The 25,280-nt window shown below is 42.7% G+C and overlaps 1 protein-coding gene and 1 pseudogene across 1 annotated transcript; both read left to right on the plus strand.

The window, feature by feature from the left end:
* Positions 1–703: 703 nt before the first annotated feature.
* Positions 704–2,220, plus strand: LOC123462969 (annotated as a pseudogene).
* Positions 2,221–10,082: 7,862 nt separating this feature from the next.
* Positions 10,083–24,869, plus strand: Chgb (chromogranin B). Its single transcript, XM_004661500.2, has 5 exons — positions 10,083–10,265; positions 16,022–16,068; positions 16,492–16,585; positions 21,900–23,638; positions 24,485–24,869. Exons 1-5 carry the CDS (start codon positions 10,217–10,219, stop codon positions 24,560–24,562), a joined length of 2,007 nt encoding a protein of 668 aa, XP_004661557.1. The 5' UTR covers positions 10,083–10,216; the 3' UTR covers positions 24,563–24,869.
* Positions 24,870–25,280: the final 411 nt, after the last annotated feature.

Consider the following 25,280-nt stretch of genomic DNA (forward strand, 5'->3'; position numbering starts at 1 on the left):
TAAAAGCTAGGATGCCTGAAATTACTAATCCTATCATTCTTTTTGGTCTACTTAAAGTATTCTTTACTTCCTGTAACACCTGTATTCCCTTGTCAGAATACCAAAGCCTCGTTACATTAACAGGAATCATACCAAATGCTGGTTGCTTAAAAATCATAACTCTATCAGAGGACAATTCTGAAATACAATTTGATAAAGTACAATTGTTACATGTTAACATTGAACATTTCCTCAGTCCATGTAATATTTATGTCTGCCATTAACATAATATAGGGTGGAGTAACACAAGCCATGACCCTCCCCTTCAGGAAGGATGAACTATTATTAATGGGGGAGGTGGCACTCACTCCTCCCATGGCCACAGCAACTTTCCATAAGTAAGTCTGTTGGAAGCCCTCATCAGACCACCAAAGTCCAGCAGAGAGTCCACCAGTCCAGTCATTGTTCCATTTACCACTCCCTTCTGCTCCCAGATTTCCTGATTAGTCCTTAACATGCCTTTCAGTTCCAGAGATGTTAAACCTGATCTAAGCCTGATCTAAACCTGATCCATCCGGATGCATCCACATTTAAAATATTTAAAATAAAGAGTACATGATTTGGCAGAGCCGAGAATGGGAGCCGAGTGCAGCGTCTGAACCGTACACCGATCTCCTCTCCGCGCTCTCTCTCCACCTCGCTCTCGCCGCCTGCCCACCTTCCTTCCCGTGGCCGCCCAGAACGCCTTCCACCATGGCCACCTCAGCAAGTTCCAACTTGAACAAAGGCATCAAGCAGATGTACATGGCCCTGCCTCAAGGCGAGAAAGTCCAAGCCATGTATGTCTGGATCGATGGTACCGGAGAAGGGCTGCGCTGCAAGACCCGCACCCTGGACTGTGAGCCCAAGTGTGTAGAAGAGTTGCCGGAATGGAATTTTGATGGCTCTAGCACTTTCCAGTCTGAAGGCTCCAACAGTGACATGTATCTCCTCCCAGTTGCCATGTTCCGTGACCCTTTCCGCAAGGATCCCAACAAGCTGGTGTTCTGTGAAGTTTTCAAGTATAATCGGAAGCCTGCTGAAACCAATTTAAGGCACACCTGTAAGCGGATCATTGACATGGTCAGCAACCAGCACCCCTGGTTTGGAATGGAGCAGGAATACACTCTCATGGGGACGGATGGGCACCCCTTTGGTTGGCCTTCCAATGGCTTCCCTGGACCCCAAGGCCCGTATTACTGTGGTGTGGGAGCTGACAAAGCCTATGGCAGAGACATCGTGGAGGCTCACTACTGGGCCTGCTTATATGCTGGAGTCAAGATCAGGGGAACAAATGCCGAGGTCATGCCTGCCCAGTGGGAATTCCAAAGTGGACCCTGTGAAGGAATCCACATGGGAGATCACCTGTGGGTGGCCCGCTTTATCTTACATCGTGTATGTGAAGACTTTGGCGTGATAGCAACCTTTGACCCTAAGCCCATTCCTGGGAACTGGAACGGCGCAGGCTGCCATACCAACTTTAGCACAAAGGCCATGCGGGAGGAGAATGGCCTGAAGTACATTGAGGAGGCCATTGAGAAACTCAGCAAGGGGCACCAGTACCACATCCGTGCCTATGATCCCAAGGGAGGCCTGGACAATGCCCGGCGCCTGACTGGCTTCCACGAGACCTCCAACATCAACGACTTTTCCGCCGATGTTGCCAACTGAAGCGCCAGCATCCGCATTCCCCGGTCTGTCGGCCAGGAGAAGAGGGGTTATTTTGAAGACCGGCGCCCTTCTGCCAACTGCGACCCCTTTGCAGTGACAGAGGCCATCATCCGTACGTGTCTTCTCAACGAGACTGGCGACGAGCCCTTCCAGTACAAAAACTAAGGGGATGATGCTTCCAGCGACTGAGCCCTTCCCAGCTCTTCATCCCACTGCAACTCTCCCTCTCCCTGGTGTCTTAATTATCCTCATTACTCAAAAGTGGGATTTCCAGGTCTTTTTATTCCTCATGCCCAGTGAACCTTGCTTTTCCTTGGTCAGGATAGAGGGGTCAAGTTCTTAATCTCCATGTACCCAGTCCCTGTTTTCTTCCTTTCTAATGTGTGGGTGGGCGCAGGGAAAGGTGGTGACTGCTTCTCTCTGGAGGTGTCCTTGTTTGGTAGATGTCACCTCCGCACAAAGCAGCGTGTGAAGGAGGGGAGAACTTCCTCTAAAGGACAGCTGGAAGGGCAGGCTGACTACTTAGGATGGCATGTCTCCTTCAACTCTTAAGATTAAACCAACTCTCACTAGTGGAGGTTAGGAGAAGGGCAAGAACTGGGGGTTAGTTTACCGCTTGTGTTTCTCTTGCTTGGAGCCACCCACACCCTTCACAAACAGCAGCTCAGCAACAACAGATGGCTGTCCTACCTTAAGAGAAGAAAAGTTCTTTACTGCTTGGTCCTCCATTTATAACACAAAGCAAAAGTAGTATTTTTATATTTAAATGTAAAAACAAAAAAATTAAAAAAAAAAAAAGAGTACATGATTTAAAGCATTCTGTGGTGACCAAGGGTATAACTCCCCCCTTTTTTTATTTTTTGTAATTGATTCTTTAAAGCTCCATGAGCACTTTCAACAATTCCTTGTCCCTGAGGATTATAAAGTATGCCTGTTTTATGAACAATTGATAATTGGGCACAATAGCGCTGAAAAGATTGACTAGTATAACCTGTACCATTATCTGTCTTTATGATTAATGGTATACCTGCTATAGCAAAACGTTTGGTGCAATGTGCTATGACATGTTTAGTAGCTTCCCCAGTCTGTGCCATAGCCTTCAGAAATCCTGAGTATCAATGGATACATGAACATATTTTAATTTTCCAAATTCAGGAATATGAGTTACATCCATCTACCACAGATGATTTTGTTTCAATCCTCTAGGGTTTACTCCATACTGAGGAACTGAATGATATTCAGGGCAGGCATTACATTGTCGCACAATTTGTCTAGCAGCTTCTCTAGTAATTTGAAACTGTTTTCTTAAACTTTGACTATTTTGGTGATGTAAATTATGAAATCTTTGAGCTAATTCCAATTGAGATATGCCTATGATCTATGTGGCTTTATCTGCCATATCATTTCCCAATGCTAAAGGACCTGGCAAGCCTGAATAAGCTCGTATGTGACCTACAAAACAAGGATGAGAGCAAGCATGCATGCATCTTTTTATTTGACTAAACAAATCTTGCACTTGAGTATTGGCAGTTTCAATATAAGACATGGTCTCAAGCACCTGTAAAGCTCAGCAATATATTGACTATCAGTATACAAATTAAATGGAGTTACAGCTAAAACATTAAATACTGTAGCTACAGCTCTAAGTGCCACTACTTGAGCTGATGCTGGGGGAATGAATAAGACTGTTCTTGAATAACATATGCTCTCTGCCATTAGAGGATCCATCTGTAAACACAACTAAAGCATTTTCAATAGGCTCTGCCCTGACTGTGCAGGGGAAAATAAACAGATGAGAACTTGCAAATTGCAACAATTTGTCCTTAGGGTAATGATTATCTATAATACCAGGATAATGTGCAAAAGCAATAGCCCAAGAGTCCACATTTTGAAGTAGCCAATCTACTTGTTGCTTTTTAATGGGAACCCCTATAATAGCCGGCTCCTTCCCAAAATATTTTCTAGACTTTACTCGAGCCATTTGAATTAAACAAGGTACCATTTCATAATAAGGAGTCAACACTGTAGCAGGAGAAACAGGTAAATGTAGCCACAATAGAGGTCCTTCTTGCCATAAAACTGCAGTTGGACTGTTCCCATCCCTGAGAATAATCTATATATTGAGTTGTTTTTTAATAGCTTGTTCTACTAAGACTAATGCCTTATGTCCCTCATTTGTTAACTAACGTACAGACTTTGGATTTGGATCTCCTTTTAAAATGTCAAAGAGAGGCTTTAATTCTCTAGTACTAATCTCTAATTGAGTCTAAGCCAATTGTTTTACAAGTAGAAGTCCTGATTCTGAATCTCCCAGCAATCTACTTGAAGTCTGTAGTAACCAATCTATAAAGTCCTGATATAACTCATCAGGTCCTTGCCTAATTTTTGACAAATCTTCAGTCCTGCTCCCAAAGGATGGAAGTTTATATCAAGCCCTCCTAGCTGCGGCATTACCTTCAGCATAAATGGCAGGATCAAAGTCTAATTGCTGCCTTGTTTGTTGATATTATGCCTCTCCTGCAAGAATGGCTTGCAGTGGCAAAACAGAAGGCCGAATCAAAGATAAAGGATGAAACTCACCTGTAAGTTTTGACACTACTGCTGTAACTGGAGGTTTCCTTACAGCAGGAGAATTGGGAGTGACTGGATTTCCTGAAGCACGCTTTCTCTGAAATTGCTGTACTTGTAAAGACAGTGATTCAACCATGCTTTGCAAATGTTGCACCTCCTTTGAATACTTTTCTTTCTGTTTACCTTCAGATTTAGTAAAAGCTATAAGAGGTGGAAAGTCTTCTTCCTGGTGATCTTTTGCCACCTCCTCCTCTAATTCTGTTTCCTCATCTGAATCTAAATGATCAAGACAACATTCTTCTTCTCTAAATAAAAGCTTAAATCTGGACTCTAGCTCCTCAGGTGGAACGGAAGACTTAGTTTCATTTTCTAAGTCCATGCTGGGAAGCAGTCCTTTGTCTTTAACTGTGTTTGATTGAACTTTATCTCTTTCATACCTAGGATCTAAACTATCTCTAACTAAAGCCCACAAGCTAAAAGTTTCCACTGGTACTTTACCTGGCCCATGGGCATCATAATAATCTTGAAGCTTAGTCCCTACCCTTTGCCAGGTTTTTAAATCAACAGTTCCTCCTTCTGGGAACCAAGGACAGACTTTTTCTATAAATTCCAAAAATTACTGAGTTGTTGCTGACTAACTTTGGCTCCCAAAGCATGCAACATATTTTTAAGCATATATACAAAAAGCATACAACTATTACCTTATCCCATTTTAACTTATATCATTTACCTCTCCTTTTTCTTTTCCCGAGCACTCTTTTCCAATCCAGTAGTGTCCTTCCCTTTGGATCCCCATCTCCAAGCCCCACATTGGGCACCACTTGCCGGAGCCTGCCAGCTCACAGGGTTCAAGCCTACTGGGGAATGACTATTAAAGAAAGACAGAAGAAAGAATGAAAGCAAGGACTCCAGTCCGGGACTGAAGCACCGTTTATTTCTCAGCAATACTTTTTAATATCTTCTTGCAAACAGTTTGCCCATGTACAAAAATTCAATGACCTTCACACAAGTTTCTATCAAAACAACTTCTTTCTGTCACAGAGTTGTGCACCTTGACCACTTCTCAGTACAAAAGATTATTCCAGCGTTGAGAGAGAAATAAACCCTTTGTTCCCAGCAATACAAGCATAAAGGTTCAAGGAACGGTCAGCTCTTGCCAGTAGCACTGAATGTACACAATCTTGCTTACTTGCAGATGCAAAAGTCTTCTTGCCACATAGCCCAGTGCTACGGAGTCAAGGCCAGCTCAATGGCCCCCGACAGGAAAGCAATATGGAGACTCCTAAAAAGCTAACTTTAGAGTTACCAACAGACCCAATTATTCTCTTACTGGGCATGTACCCTAAAACCTCCACACCTCAGCTCAGAGAAATTTGCTCAACCATCTTTATAGCTGTTCAATTCATAATAGCCAAGAGCTGGAATCAATGCAGATGTCCATCATTAGAGGAATGAATAACTAAGATGTGGTATATCTACATAATGGAATTCTACACACCAGTTAGGAAAAATGACACAATGAAATTTGAAGAAAAATGATTGAATCTGGAACAGCTTATTCTCAGTGAACTCACCCAATCAGAGAAAGATATTTGCTGCATAGTCTCACTCATCTACAGCTCCTAACCTGAATCTACCCAAGTTGCTGACATACCTACCAAGCATGGTGAGGACCAGACAACAGGGAGGGTGGGGAGAGAAGGGAGAGTAAGGGAGGAAGGGGGGGACACCAAACTGAACCCAAAAGGCAATGGTACCATAAAACTCTACATCCTAAAAGTCAGACCAGATGGTTGAACCTCCACAAGGCCCTGGAGAGTTTACAACAAAAACTGTTCATTAGCTCCGCCTATTTCTGCATCTCTCTCTCTCTCTCTCTCTCTCTCTCTCTCTCTCTCTCTCTCCATCTTCTCTCTCATCTATCTCTTTTATATAGCTTATCCTCTTCTTCCTTCTCTTCTTGGGAACTGACCTGTGACTCCCAGTACCAGCAGGTGGTTATCATCCACAATGAGCTTTTCTTTTTGTTTTTTTGAGGTAAGGTCTCACTCTGGCCCAGGGTGACCTGGAATTCACTATGTAGTCTCAGGGTGGCCTCGAACCCATGGCAATCCTCCCACCTCTGCCTCCCGAGTGCTGGGATTAAAGATGTGCAACACCACACCTGGCACAATAATGAGCTTTTTATCACAGAGACCTACAACATCTCCCAAAAGAAGACAGATTTATGTCAGAGCACTTGGGGACCCACCATAGGTTAGTGGTAAGACCTTACTGCTGAAGACACTATACAGTGTTGGTATGAATCATGGAGCAACACGGCTGGAAGAGAGTCAGTCCCCAGACAATTAGTGTGTCTAGTGCCAGAAGGTGCTACATGAGTGACTGGGGTATAATGACCAATATCTGCCCAAGCAATGCAAGGTCTAACCTACTTAGCAGCAAAGAACCTGACGTGATGCTCATACAAGTTCAATAGTGGTGCATAGTCATGGTAGGAAACCAACTGTTCTCAATTTGGCTAACTGATCTGCTCAGTGGAAGGAAACCCATAGCTGGAGCTTGGAAACAAGTCAGAAACATATCCAAAAATGAGCCCACTCTCCATTAAACTTTCTGTAAAAAGCAGTGGTTATCACACTTACTTTGTGCTGTTACTCTCCATTGGAGAATCTGCTTCTCTCTTTCAGATCGATGCAGATCATAAGGAGAGAACCACCCCATCATACCTCAAAAGGGCCCCAGCTGAAACTAAGAATAATTGGGGAAACATGCAAGAATGCTGTTTTCTTGGCGAACCGTGAAGGAGATAGACAGAGAACAATCAACTCCTACCAAACCAGATATCCAGAGACACAGAGGTGCCCAAGATCTCAACACTGAAGCAGACCGAATATGAACCCAACATGGCTCAGGGAAATTTGTGAAAGAGAGGGCAGGGCAGAAAGAATGTCAGAGCCACACATTGGGTCATGACACACAGAGACATTTCCTCTTACTCAAAATTAAAGGCTAGCCCCACAATGCACAACCCAAATACCCCAACAAGGAGGGTCCCTGTGGAGGGGGGAGGAGGCTAACAATGGTACCAACTTGACTGTATTCACTGACTACAAAAAAAAAATAATAATAATAAAAATAAAAAAGGAAGCTGTCTAAATGTAGGAATTGACTGTAGGACAGGACTGCCCCTTCATTTAATTAGCAATGATAAAAATATTTTTCCCAAATCAAACTTGTCTTGATGAGCAATAACTGCATCCCAAGCCCATTCTGAGAAGCCACAGATGATGATAACACTTTTAAGGGAGCAATAAGAGAGGGAAAGCACCAAGAAACTACAGGAAAATGCTTCAAGAGCATAACAATGTTAAAGAACCACTGGCAATTGGTGCATTTTATATAATTTTGGCAAAAGGAAGGTAGAATGTCTCACAGACCTTCACAAAGGAGGGGCCTTCTCTTTTCCTGCCTCCCTGCTTTCTTTCTCTCTCCCTTCCTCCTTCTTTCCTTACATCCATCCATCCATCCATCCATGTATCCATCCTTCTTTCTTTTGTCTCATTCTAGCCCAGCCTGGACTGGAACTCACTATGTAGCCCAGGCTGCTTCAAACTCATGGTGATCCTCTTGCATCAGCCTCCCAAGTACTGGGATTGTGGAAATGAGCCCACACCTGGCACTTGCTCTCCTTTACAGAGGTATGAAGGAAATTGTTTTGAGGCACAAACATTTGTTTTTGTTTGAAGGAATTTTAGATTTCAGAAAAATGCAAAAGTGGTATAAAAATTTCAGTATACTGTTCATCCCGATTGTCAAGTGTTCACACTGTGCCTCACTTCCCTTCCCTTAGCATTATCTTTTTTGTTCTATGCAGGTATGCATGCATGTATGTATGCAGGTGGATGTTCCACAGCCAGTGGGCAACCTTGAGGTATCTGTGCTCTTCTTCCACCTTCTTTGAGACAGGGTCGCGTGCCATGGCAAAGGAACACAGACTAGCTGGCCCTCCATCTCGGGATTCCCCTGGCCCTGCCTCCTATTGTTGCAGGCTCCGTGGAACCACAGACACTCACCTCTTAGCTATGGCTTTCCCTGCATGCTGGGAGGATAAGTTCTGGTCAGCCAACTTTGCAAGTAAGTATCTTTAACTACTCAGCCATCTCTCCAGACCAGCATTTTCTTTTCTCAAAATCTGTCTGTATTTTATCCTTTTTTTTTTTTTTTTGGCAGAGTCTCACTCTAGTTCTGGCTGATCTGGAACTCACTATGTAGCTGAGGCTGGCCATTTCCTAAAACTTGTGAGTAGGTTCTACATAGGATATTCTTTCACCTCTAGAGCCCTCAACAAGCATTCCCTAAAGCAAGGGCTAATTCTCGCAGTCAGCAAAGTAACACCAACACAGTATCATTACGTGATATCTACATTTTATTCAAAGTTTATCAGTTGTCCCAGAAATACTATTTTTCAAGATGATTCTTTTCAATATTCTGTGTTTGGGGCTGAGACTATAGCTCAGTGTTGAGTGCTTTCCAGTATACTCAAGGCCTTAGTTTCTGTTCCCAGCAACACAGAAGAAGCATTAGTAACTAAAACTGAAAAGTAAACATTCTGTGGGCCTTTTCAGGAAAACGTGTGGGTCTACACAGCACATGGAAAAGGAGTTGAGCCTCACTCTTTCCAGGAAAAGGAATCTGACATTTCCTTTTCACTCTGCATGTAGACAGCTTCACTACTCGAACAGAGGCATCTCAAATCAGCTTTACTCTGTTCCCCAAAGTCTGTGTTGTCAGAGAAGATTGTTTCTCTTCTAGGCAGGACACTTACCTGGCGCTTCTTCCAGATTCTTCATTAAGCCAGGGAAGCTATGTTAATAATATTCTGGAAGATGTTTTCACCTTCCCATTTCATGCAGAACCCCCCACACCCCCTCACACATACCACACACACATTTCTGTTCCAATTTAAAAGAATGAAGATGCACGGGGCTTGTTGGGCATCCTGATTCCTACAGGCTGTTTATTTTATAACCCACTGTCAGCTCTGTAGCTGCTCAAAGAGAAAAAGGACAAAGGGTAACAACCTTAGTAAATGTCCATCAGCTGGAGGCCTGGTTACGTGCCAGCATATCTGTTCAATTCAGTGAGGTCATGCAATAGATGTGGCCATGTATGTTCCAGACTACATCAAGCCTACGCCACGGAAAACGTTTCTGCCAATGGGAACAAGGGCACGTGAAACTTAGAAATGGGAGGGAGACTTTTGTAGTACATTCCTTTGTACAGTCTGACTTTTTTCAAACCATCAGACTACGTTATGTATTGAGGTAGGGAATTTATGCACACACAGTAGATGGATGGAGACATGGGTGGGTAGATAAACAGACCAAGGGCCTGAAGAAACCGTTCCATCTTTCTGGCCTGTACCTTTGTGGTTTAAAGCCGTCATTTCCGTGTTTCAGTTTCCCCTAACCTTTTAGTTCCATCTCATGATCTTTTCCTCATCTAGGCCGAGGAGCCACACAACACATTTACGCACTCTGGGGGAACTCACGCACATCCCCTGCCTCAAGCACACGTTTTAGATTTGGAGCTGCTCTGGTTGGGTGAGATGGGGAGCAAGCCAGGGCAATCAGCACAAGCTCCCGCCTCCCTCCTGGCGTGGGATTGACGCTGCTCCTCCGCCTGGCTGCCAGCTCCTCACGGGCTCTGCGCACCACCAGGCTGCTTGCCGCCCGCTCCCGCCGCCCCGGGGCTGCCTCCTGACGTCAGCGCAGAGCGCGCGGGGGGGGGGGTAGCCTCCGCCCCTGCTCGCCCCCACCCCCACCCCAGGCCTGTGCTTCAAAAGAGCAGGGCCTGCGCTCACCGCGCCACACCACGGGGACCGGGACGCACGGCTGGTCTCCGAGCATCTCCATTCCACCTGCCTTCGCAGGGAGCCGGGTCCAGCTGGGCCATGCTGCGGGTAGCGCTGCTGGGCCTCCTGGGCGCCACAATGCTGGCGGGTGAGTGGGCACTCAGGGCCGTTCAGCACCGAGGACAGAGCCCGCGGCTCCTGGGGCGGGTGCGCAGCCTGGGAGGGTGGAGGGGAAGGTTTCTCCCTTGCTTGAGGTTCTGCATCTTCTCTTCTCCCTGGGGTTTTCCCCGGGACCACCCACTGCCGCGTCCCTTTGGCTGGGGAATGGCCACAGGCCTCTCAGCACAGCCCTTTCCTAGCGAGCTTCCCGCAGCTTGGGGAACCGGCCAGACTTTGCAGGGAACCTGCATTGTGTGTTCACTTCTCAGACGTCTTTGTATTCGACTCCTCTGTTGTTGACTTCTGATATGCAGGTGACCATGCTGAGGCAGGGATACATGTGCTATATGCAGAGTTTTCTTTATTATTACATAAACATGGAGGGAAAACTAAGCCCCATATGGATATAAGATAAGCCTTTTTCTCAACATATTCATATATGTGGGCATGTGTGTTCATAGGAAGATCTGCACAAGTTTCAGATATTTATGTTTTGTAGTTCCATAGAGAGGGGATAACATCGTGTTTAAACTGATGCACTTTTTCAGTTATGAATGGAAGCTACACTATATACTCCAGGAAAATAGAGTATAAAATAATCACAAAAATTTCTTTGGAGCCGTAAAAAAATGTATTAGTAAAGTTTAGAAAGTAAAAACTTGAGTTGTAGATATTTGACAGTTTTATATGCATTAAAGATTATGGTATTAATTTTCAAGATACCTTAAATCTCAAAGAAATGATCTCTAAAGATTTGTGTTGTAAAGTCACTGTGAATATCAAGGCTGTTGAGAACTAAGTATATCATTAGCTAATTAAACTAGAGGTTTTCTTTGCCATTTGAAATGACCTGTGGAAGTGTTTCCTTCTGAGATTGAGATTCCCAAGTCGAACTAAACATTCAACATTCATGACACTCTCCATGAGCATGAAGCTTTTATTGATAGCAATTACTCAATTACTAGATCAAAATGCTAGACCAAAGTCAAGGGTCACTTATTGCAGGCCTCATACACTTACAATGTTTTACTTTATTATTATACATGTTCCCAATTAAAAAAAAATTTAAAATTCTTTCTGGTTGAAAATATTTTCAGAAAGAAATAGCCTAAGGGAACAAAGCTATACTGTGTGTCATGTTATAGACTACAAAATATTGACATTTGAGTGGCCCATTTAAGTATGGTGCAAAAATACTTACATATCTCTTATAGAAAGAAATATTTTAATAAACATTCATATTATAATAGCTAAAATGTAGATATGATACTCTTTTAAATTTTTCATGAGGTTTCATATGTGATATGCTCTACCCTCTTAAAGTATATAATTAAGTGGCTATAGTATATTCAGATTGTGTGACCATCATCACTCTCAATTGTCAGGACATTCTCATCACCCAGGAAGCCACCCCTGTAGCTATCAGCAGTTACTTCTCTGACTCTTCTTCCCCAGTCTGTGGCAATGAGACATGATAGCATTCAAGTAGTTTGTTATTTAGCAAAATCATGGACCAGAAGAGTAATCTCAGGAAGTCTCCTAGTTTGCTGTTTAACCCTAGCAGCTTCTGGAGGAAGATCCACAACCTTCTATAGTAGCTATGTGCACTTTAAAAGTTAATGAGTGAAGTAACCACAGAATAGATATGTCCATAGAATACAAAGTAGGGTGACTTCTGCCAGCCAGATCTTGTCTGACTTGTATCTTAGGCAGAATGTAGGGATAGTCACAGCTTGCCAGCAGAAGAACATGATTAGCCAACTTTGCAGCTATAATCTCAGTCAGGGCTCAAAGCTTAAAAGTCATATGCGATATTAATATTTTAGAATTTGTTCTCAGATTTATTACATTATTTCATTGATTTACCATTTAATTACTTTAATTTTAACAGAAGCATTAGTCCTTATTTGCTACACAAATAAGCTAAACCAATTTAGGGGACTCTATCTACCACTAGTTATTACTGGGTCATTACATGTTTCATTGAAAGAAATGCAGTGGCACAAAGAGGGCACACGAAGATACAAATAATGTGCTTACATAAATGCCCATTCCTTTTCATCAGAAGAACATGAAGGGCCTCCGTCCGAGAAGCAAGGCTGTTGTGTATTAACAAATGAAAGCTATAAATTATCTAGGATAATGGCAACATTTCTCTCAGTCAACATCATTGATTAAAGTACCTATTTTACATTTGTGAAAACAAAGAAGTATTAGCATGAAACTTCATTACTAAAGAAGATTTACTAAATTGGGTTTTTAAAGGGCAATCTCTAATTTATTATGTAGTAATTTGTAATCCTTTCAAATATATTTTTTAAGATAAGCCTTATGTATCCCAGGCTGGCTTAAAATTCTTTATGTAGCCAAGAAGGACCTTGAACTTCTGATCCTCCTGCCTCCATGTCTGGAGTGCTGGGTTAATTAGATGCTGAGTATTGAACCCAGGGCTTTGGGAGGCGAGTACTCTACTAACTGAACTCATCCCAAGCTCTCATAGTTATTTCTTTCCAGAGAATTTCACAGATTTCAGATGAAAATAGAAAAGCTCCAAAGTGAGTATGTTTTCAACGGTCATTTGGAGCATAAAAGAAAAGCCCAGGGCTGAGGATAGAGCTCCTGAGAGTAGAGTAGTAGCCTACTATGTGATAGGCTCTGGGCTCAATTCCCAGCACTGAAAGAGAAGGGAAGAAGAGCAAAACAACAATGTATAATCAAAAAGAACCACCCGCACATTAGAACCTGGTTGCCAAAGTCTGGTCAACCAATTCTTGTTTGACCTGAATTTTCAGAAGAACTCAGGGTATTTCTTCATAGTTTGTCATACTTCAAACATTTTTAAATGATCCCAATAAGCTGGATGACCTTGGGTATCCTGAAACAATTAGAGTAAGCTTAATGTTTTATGAGCCAAGTGTCTCCTTAAAACCTTTCTTGTATAGGAATCCTTGTCTTAGACTCTACTGCTGCAGACCCCACCTAAGGTAGCCCTTTCCTCAAAGCTGAGCTTCATGCCAGCAAGAGTGCTCCTTCCTAAAGTTCTGCTGAGGTAAGGGTAAGATATGGTGATGTCACTGGCAAAATTATTGCTCCATGTATTTTATGTAGAAAAATTACCGGTTTTATAATGTAATGTGATTTTAAGTGCTTTGCTGAATTGACTTTGCCTTAGATTATCAGCATTCCATAGGTACATAACATAGCTATGTCATTTTAATAATTAACACTGTATTGATATTGATATTTTCCTCTAGATTCTTCCCTTCCCTCTCTCCTTTCTTCCCCTCCCTATCCTTTCCTGTTCCTCCCTTTTTCTTTTTTGTAGTGCCAGGGGTCAAACCTAGGACCTCACCCATTCTAGGTATGCTCGTTGTATCTCTGAGCTGTCCCCTCAAATCCCATGTGTTTATTTCTGGGTTGAGCCATGTAATAAGCAATGAACTGTGTGGAGTCGGCAAATGTTTGAAGTGGCTTGGTGAGAAAAGTATGTGGAAGGAAATGTTCAGGAGTAAATGGCATTTGAGAAGCTTCCATGTCTGATGCCTGAGAGTTTTGCTCTTGCCCAAGATAAGTTGTATTTCTCAAGACATGGAAGAAACTCCTGCTCTGAGTGTTATCCCATAAAAACAGCAATGGTCTACTCCAGGGTATGAAAGATTGACTGCAGACACGGACCTACATGTAAATGCTTTGAGATTCTCTAATGGAAACAGATTAGACAAACAGAGAAGGATAAAAGAGTGAAAGCAAGAACAAATGGCCTTAGAAAGAAATATCACCTGGAGCCCTTCTCAGCCCATGGACATTGAAGTACTAGTTGAAGACAGGCAGAAGCTCACGAGTTGGATGCTATGAAACATTTTATACATTATATATTTTTTGGATTAAATATATTCTTCTACACCATTTTTAAACATTCCTTGGTGTGTGTGTAGGGGGGGGGGTGAAGAGAAAGGAAATTCCAGAGACTCAGGAAGTCAAAAAGTCTGGGAAAGGGTTGTAAGCCAAAACAACAGCGTGGAGGGAGCCTCCCTGATTGAGCCGCCTGCAAGTGGTGCAGTATACTCAAGACTCCTCTTGAGCCGCCTGCATGTTGTGCCAGGTGCCCAAACTCTCTGAGCTGGCCGCAAGAAGTACTGTGTGCTCCATGCTCTTTGATAGAACTGCCTGCAAGTGGTGCAGTGGGCTTGAGACTTTAGGATCAGCCCAGCTGCCTGCAGGTGTGCAGAGACCCCGAGATGCAGCTTTTGTGAGTCATCATCCATGCTGGTGTGGGCTCTTCAGTGATGTAGCTGCTCTAGTGAGGTCATCACCCTGCTCTGTAAGTTACCCTAATAAACTCACTGGCTCGTCAAACCTGAGTTTTGTGTAATGGTACTTTGGTCTGTTGTCAGTGCCCTATCTTGAGAGAAGACATTTGTTCCCATCACCCTAGAAAGAATAACAGTGTTTTTAAAAAGGGAGTTTAGGGGAGGATGTTTTGGGGGAGCAGAGAGAGGCAGAGGCAGCCACAGGTCTATACCAAGTTGGGGAAGGCAGAGGAAAAGGCTTGAGCAGAGTACATGGAGGGTTTTTTGTTGTTGTTTTTGTTTTTGTGTGTGTGTGTGTGGAGATGTAGAAATTCTCTGGAAAGATCATGCCAATGCTATTATGAGTCAAAGTAGAAGAGTTTATTACCCGGGACCAAAAAGCTTAAGGTAGTTCTCCTAAGAAGCTTTTTGCTTTTTTTCCATTTTATAGTTTTCATAGCCCAGAAGAGGGGCAAGTTAACAAACAAGATATGACAATTTGCATATCAATCATTTCTGTAGTCAGGCCACCCTAACAATGAACTCCATTTTACTTTGTTTTAGCCTAACCTGTCTTCTTATCATCTCTTTGGGCCCTTTCTGGACAGTTCCTTCTTTGTGATTTTTCCATCCAAGCTAAGTTTTAGCCCCTTAGCAAGTAACTCAGTGAATCAGCTCAACTTTTAGCTTCTTTTCTACCACACAGGTGCTTAAGGCTTCTTGCTACAGCAAATGAATACCCATCCAGCTTTATGTAGGTGGCTGGGGAACTCAACCTGGGTTGTCAGGCTTTGCAAGCAAGTTCACTTAACTGCTGAGCCATCTACCCACCTCTATTTAAATTTTCTTAAAGAAAACTTTTTTTTTTGTTGTTTTTTTGAGATAGGGTCTCATTCTAGCCTAGGATGACCTGGAATTCACTATGGAGTCTCAGGGTGGCCTCAAACTCATGGCAATCCTCCTACCTCTGCCTCCCAGTACTGGGATTAAAGGCATGTGCCACAACGCCCGGAAAGAAAACATTTTTATCGAAGTATAATGTATAGAAAACTGCACAGACCATGAGTTTACAGCTTTATAAATTCTTCATAAACTGAGAATGCCCATGTAACTACCAACTTGAACAAGAAATGATACATTACCAAGACCAAAGATGCTTCCTTTTATGTGTGGTCTGGATTCTATTTATACTAGATATAAGACAGCATTTGTTTCAAATATGTTCAAGGCATTGCTACGTGGAAAACAGGCATGTTTGAGTGTACATACTTACATATGTACACATATATAAAACTGGTATGCTTATGCACATTACAATCAATCTCAGTTATCTGTACTCTACTCATTTATGACTCTGCCCGCTCCAAGTGAAGCAGGATGATTTTGTGAGTTTCAGGTCACAGTGCCTTTAAAAAAAATCAACTCAAGAGATTTTCCATTCTTTTCTCCTTCCAAGCTGTCAGCTCTGTGCCAGTGGATAATGGGAGCCACAGTGAAGAAGTGGTAAGTTGAAATGTTAGTCTAGAAGCTGGACTTGTATCTAGACTCTAGATTCTTCCTTCGCTATGGGATTTACCCCTCAATTGTCATGAAAAGCCAGGTTTTTGTGCCTAGAGAATGGGAACAAGGGATGCCCCTCCTGTACTGAGCTCCCGGAAGGTTTAGCACTCTACGGATAAGGGTATCAGCAATTTCCTTCTGACCTGCTCAGAAATGGGTGCTTATTTCCCTTCTCATGCTCATCACAACCCAATGCCTTCTTGCATCTTTCTTTCTGTGCAGCACTTAGGGAGGCTTCCCTGCAGTCTGGCACGTCCCCATCACTAAGGATGCTGGATTTGTGCAGGCCTCCCTTAACAACAGCTCTGGGGTAAATTGTGTTTCAGTGACAGCAGCTTTTCCAACCTGATTTGTGTTTTCCCCCAGGTGACTCGCTGCATCATTGAGGTCCTCTCAAATGCACTTTCGAAGTCCAACATTCCACCTATCACCCCTGAGTGCCAGCAAGCCCTGAAGGACAGTAAGTGTCCCATACTTCAGACAGATCTTTGTCCCTGCTCTTGCTCCCTCTACTTTACTGAACCCTCAGGGCATACTGGAATGGAAAGAGTATTGATAGACTAGGGTAGTAATGGGGAGACAGAGATGACTTCTTTGTTCTACTGCTCAGTAGCCATTGGAAGATCCCTTGCATCTCTGGGCTAATTTCTTCAATGAGGAGATTGAGCTCAACCAGTCTCTGACATGCCATCAGTTCTTAAATTTGTTTGGTTTTAGAATTTGGATTTTCAAAACAGGCCATCAGTGTAGAAACAGTTGGTTTGAGAATTCCTGTCTTATGATTGGATGAGGAGGATATTTAGGATGTGGTGGAAGATGATTGGAGAGCAGCAACATTGAAGACCTACTCCAGGTCTAGACTGGTATGATTCTCTATACTGCAGAGCTTCTGTGGGGAAAAGAAAATGCTTGTACAGGATTGAGACCTGACATTATGAGATTCATTTCGAAAACCTATGTAATGTTTCTTTATGCATGAAAGCAAACTGACTCAAAAACATCCACTTTTTAGTTTTTAGTCAAACTGTATACAGTGGATTTTTTTCTTTCTTTTCACCTTTAAGCTCTCATTGCAAGTCAATCCTGTTCCAATTGCTGTGTGTGGGTTTTTGCACACAAAAATGTTAATAATAAAAAAAAAAACTTCAGAGGCAATATTTAAATAGCAGCCTCAAGCACCAGTCAGGGCCAGACTGGCGGGAAGCATGATGGAGTTAACACAAGACAGAGTGAGTAGCAGTGTCAGTCACATGCCCGTTGTGAGGAAGTGTGGACTAATTGCTCCACTCTTGCTCATCCTATGCAGAGCTTCAGACTCTGTTGTCAGGTCTGGATATTCAGTTTTTGCAAGTTTTCCAAGGAAGTTACTTATTTATTTATTTATTTATTTATTTATTTATTTATTTGTTTATTTATTGTGATGTTGGAGATCAAACTCAGGGCCTTACTCAGGCTGCATTAGCATTCGACCACTGAATTAAATCCCATGTTCTAATTCTGATTTTTAAGTAACACTTACTATTTAAATATTGTCTCTGAAGTTTAGAGCAAACAGATGTCAGCTCTGGGCCACCACTTTGCAGGTTCCATTCAGTTGTAGCTGTCTCTCTCCTTGCAATGAATCCTGAGGTAATCATGAAGATCAGCATGGCTGGCTGGGTGGAGGAATGCCTGTGTGGCCTTTGTCCCCATCCAAGCCCATCGCCTTTCTCACTCTGTCCCGCATGTCCTGCTTCAGTCTGTACTCAGTACACCAATGAGGATTGGAAGAAGGGATAGAATCACCGTGTTGTGGCTTAAAGAGGTTTTAAGGACTAAGTAGTCCAAATTGTTAACATTTACAAGATTTCTCTGGCCAGGGTTGTCTTTGTAGCATGATTACATGGAAAGGGCATTTTTCCCCCTTTAACTTGAAAGCAAGGATGAGCTTCACACCTTGGTTTTACAGATGGATCGTGACTATGTGTGATTTATCACAGCCCTTTTCCAATCTCACCTGCCATGGCTTAGTGCTAAGTTTAGGAGGAAGTGCTCAGGCACAAGCTGCTACAGGCAGTACATATTTACTTGTGGAAAAAAATAAAGACTTCTGTATGAACACTTAAGACTCTCTTGCCAGTAGGAAAGGGGCCACATAGCCTTGCCTGGGAGGCTGAGATCCTGCAGTTTAGCTCTCCTTCTGCCTCTGTCAGAATCACATCAGCTTCTATCTGCCCGAGTTTGTCTGGCTGCTATAATAAATGCCATAGCCCAAGAGGCTTCAACCACATACATTTATTTCTCAAAGTTGTAGAGGCTGCTGTCTATGACCTAGGTTCCTGGAGAAGTCCCATTTACTGGCATTAGAGAGCCACCTTCTCACTCTGTCCTCCTGTGTAGAAACAGATCATCTCTCTCATGTGTCCTCTAATTAAGGTCTCATTCCGATCATGAGGGCCCCACCCTCAGGACAAGGCCTCACCTTCTAATACCATCACAGTGGAGAGGAAAATTCCATAGCATGAATTTTGAGGGGTCACACACAGTCATGAATCCAACTCAAAGCCTCATTACTTACCTGTGCCCCCTCCTAAATAGCCCTGCCCTAAGGCTTCACACACAATCCTGTGCTTTGTTTTGTGATGGAATTCTCATGTTGTCACCCAAGTAGCCTTGAACTCATTTTGTAGCCTAGGCTGGTCTACACCTCCTGGTCCTCCTGCTTCAGTCACTCAAGTGCTAAGATTGCAGGTTTGTTCTTTTGAGGCACAGAGACTGTGACAGAAGAGCCACTACTCAAGTATCTGGCTGTTGAAGGTCAGAGACATTCCTTTGGTCTCATAACTATAAGTATCTTATTATCATGACAGGCTTGGTTTTAAATAAAGAGGTTTAGACAGTCCATTACTTCTTAGAGCTTTTTATAAACCATATATTTTTGTAAATATTTGTTTAAAATGACTCATCAGTGTCATTCAAAAGAAAGTCAAATTTCGGCAACCACATATAAGAAGTGAAAAGATACAGAGAAGGGGCTGGGATTAACTGGGTAAAGTGCTTGTCGCACAGATATGAGAACCCAAGTTTGGATCCCCAGCACTCATGTGAAAGCTGGGTGTGGAGGAATACACCCGTGACTCCAGCACTGAAGAGGTGGAGTCCTAGGGTTTGGTGGCTATCTAGTCTAGCTTAATCAGTGAACTTTAGGTTCAGTAAAAGAACACTTCTCAAAAAAACATGATGAAGAGTGATTGAGGAAGTGATCTGACATCAACTTCTGGTCTGTACATAAATATATGTATGTGCACCTGAATACAAATGTATACTATACATAAACAAACATGCATACATACACACATATACACCACACACTTGTACACACAAAAATACATGTGAAATTAATTTCAGTAGCATATCTCATTTTTTTTTTTACTTTATTTATTTATTTGCAAGCAGACAGACACATAGAGAAGAGAATGAAAGGGAGAGAATGGGCTTGTCAGGCTCTCTTACCACTGCAATTGAACTCCAGGTTCATGTGCCACTTTGTGCATCTGGTTTTGAATGAGTACAGGGGAATCGAGCCTAGGCCAACAATCTTTGCAAGCATGTGCCTTTAACCACAGATCAATCTCCTCAGTCCCTCCATTCTTTTTCTGTTAGGAAGTTATAGAAATCTGGTATGTTCTTATATGTATAGCATATCTCAATTTGGACCAGACACAGCTCAAGAGCTAATGGCTCCTATAATGGATGATGCAAATATAGACCCAGAGCTTCCAGTGGCCTTGGCTTCAAGTCTTCTACTCAAACTTAGTGAGAGAAATTGTCACAAGCATGTCATCTACCTACAGAGACAGTGTTAGCTGCACATCTCTTTCATAGGGTACCTTTGAGGAGGATGTTGTAGAAGATCTTTTGATTTTTGGAAAAGGCAGAAGAGAATAGCCAAACGAGTTATAGCATTTGCTGTTGTACGTAACACTAGGACAACTTAGTGTGCTGAAATGTACCCTCCACCTTGAAGGAGTAGCTAGGACCCGAGTGAAGGAAGAAAAGGTCATTTCCATTGCTGTGCAGATATTTTAAGGGAAGAAATATACCTTCTTCTTATTAACAATTACACTGATGTATTGTTTAATGATGGGGTACATTCTGAGAGGGTTACATTGTATGTAAGGAGTGGTACCACAGTTGAATGAAATATTGTCCAATACCTAATTGAACTAAGTTAAACTGTCATTTATTGTTCAGTCAATTGTACATAGTTGACTGGATTGATAAAGTCTGATAAAATAATTAAATTGTGAAATCTTTTAATTTTGATTTTCCTCATTTTGACTAGTTAACTTTATTGACTTAGATTACAGGTAGAGTTATTCACACAATTTTAACTTTTTCACCCTACTTAGAGTAAATAGGCAAAGATTGGTCTTGAATTACACCAATTTATCTCCATGTCGTTCACACCTATGGAGAGAGGAGGATGTACTGGATGAATTCTAAGACTTGTGGTCCTAAGTTCTGATATTTCATAAAGCTCTATCAGGATTTCAATTGAGCAATTAATAGTTCTAAGGAGAGATGGTGGTTGGGAACTGTGAAACATTAAAACTGTAGTTTATTATTAGATGTACTTATGGCCAAAGAGCTTCTGTGGTACAAGCTTTTAGAAAATATTTTATTTATTAATTTGAGATAGAGATAGGTAGAGAGAAAGAGAGAGAGAGAATGAGGTAGACAGACAGAGAATGGGTGCATCAGGGCCAAATTGCAGATGCATATACCACCTTGTGCATCTGGCCTTACATGGGTACAGGGGAAGTTAGCCTGAGTCCTCTGGCTTTGCAGGCAAGTGCTCTAACCAGTAAGCAATCTCCCCAGCCCAGCATAAGCTTTTAAAAGGAATTTGAATACATTCTCTTATTTTAAAGCTGGGTGTGGTGGCAGGTGTCTTTAATACCAGCACTCAGGAGGCACAGATAGGACAATCACTTTAAGTTCAAGGTCACCTGAGACTACATAGTGAATTCCAGGTCAGCCTGGGCTAGAGAGACCCTGCCTTGGAAAACCAAAAATAAAATAAAAAAATAAAAGCTTATTTATTTATTTATGAGAGGGAAGGACCATTCCTCTTGCCAGGCCTCTTGTCATTGCATATGAACTCCACATGTGTGTATCACTTTGTGCATCTGGCTTTATATGGGCACTGGGGAATAGAACCCGAGTTAATAGGCTTTACAAGCAAGCACCTTTAACTGCTCAGCCATCTCTCCAGTCCTGAATATATTCTTCATTAAAAAATTATCACTAAGTGCTGAGAAGAAGTGACAGAGGAGTGTCCAGCATTGAAGCATATCACACCCTCCAATGCTCAGGGTCCATTGCAAAAGAGGTGGCGAAAAGAAAGTAAGAGCCAAAGGAAGGGTACCACTCCTTACATACAACAGTCCGGACAGAATTTGGCCTCACTATCCAAGACCTCACAGTGTCTATCAGTACCCTCACAAGACCCTCATAATAGGAGAAAAAGATGATGACATCAAATTAAAAGAGAGACAAATGGAGAGAGGGAGGGAATATGATGGAGAGCAGAGTTATAAAGGGGAAAGTGGGGGAGGGGCGGAAATACCATGGTTTGTTGTCTGTAAGTATAGAAGTTGTCAAAAATATATATATTTAAAAAATTATCACTAAGTAATTTCCAAATTGCTTGGGATTTGTGCTCTCTGGAAGCTGGTAATTCCTGAACTGTAAGAATTCCTGAAGTCATGTTTATTCATGTTTTCTTATAGGTGGGAAGGAGGTCAGTGATGAAGAGAAAAGTGAAAATAAAAACACAAAGTTTGAAGTAAGATTGTTAAGAGACCCGGTTGCTGCCTCAGTACCTCACTGGACCTCCAGTAGAGAGGAGGCAGGAGCTCCAGGGGAGAACACTGAAAGCCGGACAGAGTCAGACACTAATAAGTGGGAAGAGGGAGGAGGACACAGCCAAGAGGGAGCAGGTGAGGCCCAGGAGAGCCTCTATCCCTCCAACACTCAAGTGTCCCGAGAAACACAGGCTCACCATTCTGAGAAGAGTGAGGGAGAGGAGAGGAAGGAAGAAGAGGGAGAGGAGTATCTGCAGGAGGAGAATAGAGAAGATGCTGAGGAAGAACATCATCCTGAGCCAGGAGAGAAACAGAACACCTTTCTCAGTGATAGAAACCAGGCTGTAGCCATGAAAAAAGAGGAGTTAGTGGCCAGAACTGATTCACAGTCTGCTGGGAACTCTGTGGAGAAGACACACAGCAGGGAGCTAAGCAGCCAGGAGAGTGGCGAGGAGCAGAGGAGCCAGGAGAAACACCCTCAGAAGCTCAACGATGATGCCACCAGCCAGGAAGAATCTGTGCAAAGCGAGGAAGACCCTGCTTTTGAATTGGCCAAACGATATATGAGGCCTGGACACCACTATGGGAGGAGCAGGCCTGACAGGTTTTCTCAGGAAGGGAGTCCTCCCTCTGAGGGAAGAGGACAGGCTCTTAAGAGATTGAAGGAGACAGATGTAGGCAAGGCCAGTTTAGGGGAAAAGAGGGACCACTATCCAACCCACCACAGGGCTTCAGAGGAAGAACATGACTCAGGGGAAGAAGGGAGAAGCCACCCAGTTTTCCAGGCTCCCAAGAACCTGGATGGGTTGAGGTATGAGGGCAGAGGAGGTGAGGAGGACACAGCTACCAGGCTTCAGAGTGAGGAGCGCCTGAAGGACAAAAGAAATCACCCCAACTCAGAGCTTGAAAAGTTGGTGAACAGATACAGTAAAGACAGCAGGGAGGAGAGGGGCAGTGAGGGGTCAAAGGGATTCGGTCACAGGGGCAAGGCAGGGGAGACAGACGCTTATTCTCTTGACACCAAAGAAGAGAAAAGATTCTTTGGTGAAGGACGTTACCATGTCCAAGAAAGCCAGCTGGACAAGGCAAGAAGGCATCCACAAAGCAAATGGCAAGAGCAAGAGAGAAATTACCTCAACTATGGTGATGAAGGGGTTCATGGGAAGTGGCAGCTAGGAGACCCCACAGAAAACAGGGAAGAAGTGATCTTTCAAGACAAACAGTATAATCCCTTTCTGACCACTGAAAAGCGGAAGCGGTTAGGGGTGCTCTTCAACCCCTATTTCGACCCTCTCCAGTGGAAGAACATCAACTTAGAGAAAAAAGCCAACATAGATGACAATTTTCCTGTGGGTGAAGATGAAAATGGGTTGACCTTAAATGACAAAAATTTCTTCCCAGAATATAATTATGACTTGTGGGAGAAAAGGCCCTTCTCTGAGGATGTGAATTGGGAGTATGAGAAGAGAAGCTTCCCTAGGGACCCCAAGCTGGACTTAAAAAGGCAATACGACAGGGTGGCTGAGCTGGACCAGCTCCTTCACTACAGGAAGAAGTCAGCTGAATTCCCTGATTTCTATGATGCTGAGGAACACATGGAGCCTCGTCAAGAGACAGAAAATGAAAGGGACCTGGCAGACCAGGGAGTTCTGACAGAGGAAGAGGTACAGTGTCAGGAGTTTGCTTAACAGTAGATTATGATATTCAAGGTTAATGGTAGGTTTAAAATATCTGATAAAAATGGGAGGAATGAGTGGGAAATCTTTACCATAGAAATATAGCCTTAGTAACTGAGTGGGGTTGATTCACACAAGCCATTCAGTCATGTGCACATCCCTGCCCCCTGAATTTACTGCAGTGCTTCTCAACTTGATAAGAGAGCTTGGGAAATCACTGTGTCTGGAATCTACCCCCAGAGGGCCTGTCTAATCAACACAAGTGCTTACTGGGCATACTGTGCATCATCAGTGCCCAGCAGCTGTTGCCTGCAAGCTGATCTCAATGGTCAGCCAAGGTTGCCAGTCACTTCTAGAACTTCTCACTTGATCATTTGACTGTGTGTAGCTGTTTCCCTGTGTAGGGAGGACAGATGGTAAAGAAACCAGTTGCTTTGGTCTATTGTTATTGGCATGTGTCCTTTTGCAATCAGAAATTTATACCTAGCTGGAGTCATATTCTCAGAGCTATACCTTCCCAAACTATTGATCTCATGCTGATCATGCTTTTCAAGCCTGAGTGTGCATCAGAATCACAAGCTATTCCTCAACCCCCAGAGATTCTGGTCCATTAATTTTTGATGGGATACAAGAATCTTTATTTCCAGCTGGTTATTTTGGGATGCTGGGTTGCTGATGCTACTAGTCCAGAGTCCACACTTTGTCAGTCACTAGTGTAAATTTACTAATGTAGCTTCTGATATACCTAAAATCCCCTTTTTCTGCTTATAGCTACTCAAACTGTAACAGGCTAAACTAACCAGAACCTCATTTCTCCACTTTTCTGTTTTCCAGGAGAAGGAACTTGAAAATCTGGCTGTGATGGATCTGGAACTACAGAAGATAGCTGAGAAGTTCAGCCAAAGGGGTTGATGGTTGTTGGAATAATGGATCATTTCCAAAGTCGCTCTCATGTTATCTATTTACCATCACTTTGCTGAAGGAACCATTTATTTTCCAAAGGCAGAAAGTAGAAACTATTACTCATTTATTGATTGACACAGTTGGAAATGTCTTTACCCTTGCCAGGCTGCTATTGAAAACGTGAATAGCATGACCTATAGCATATTCTTTCTTGCAAAATAGACATTAATATGCTTGTTATGATGACTGTGCTACTGTCGTTGAAATTTATGTGTGTCTCAGCTTGAAGCAATAAAAGTTGTACCTGGGACCAAAACCTTCTTGGTTATCAGTCTCCTTGTGAGGAGTGTGATTTTCAAATCCATTGTTTTTAGTAAATTATTTTCACAAGTTTACAGCATGTTCCTTTAGTTTTTATTATTTATCTATATACTTGAGAAAGAGAGACAGTAAATATGGGTATGCTAGAATCTCCTACCCCTGCAAAAGAACTCCAGATATGTGCTTCTTTGTGTGTCTGGCTTTATGTGAGTACTGGGAAATCAAGTCTGGACCATCAGGATTTTCAAGCAAGCACCTTTAGATGCTGAGCTATCTCTTTAGCTCTTAAGTAAACACTGTTTTTGTTTGTTTGTGTTTGTTTTTGTTTTTGCTTTTTCAAGGCAGGGTCTCACTCTAGCTCAGGCTGACCTGGATGCACTATGTAGTCTCAGGGTGGCCTTAAACT

This window comes from Jaculus jaculus, chromosome 8 (genome assembly GCF_020740685.1).
Source record: "Jaculus jaculus isolate mJacJac1 chromosome 8, mJacJac1.mat.Y.cur, whole genome shotgun sequence".
In the NCBI taxonomy this organism is placed as follows: domain Eukaryota; kingdom Metazoa; phylum Chordata; class Mammalia; order Rodentia; family Dipodidae; genus Jaculus; species Jaculus jaculus.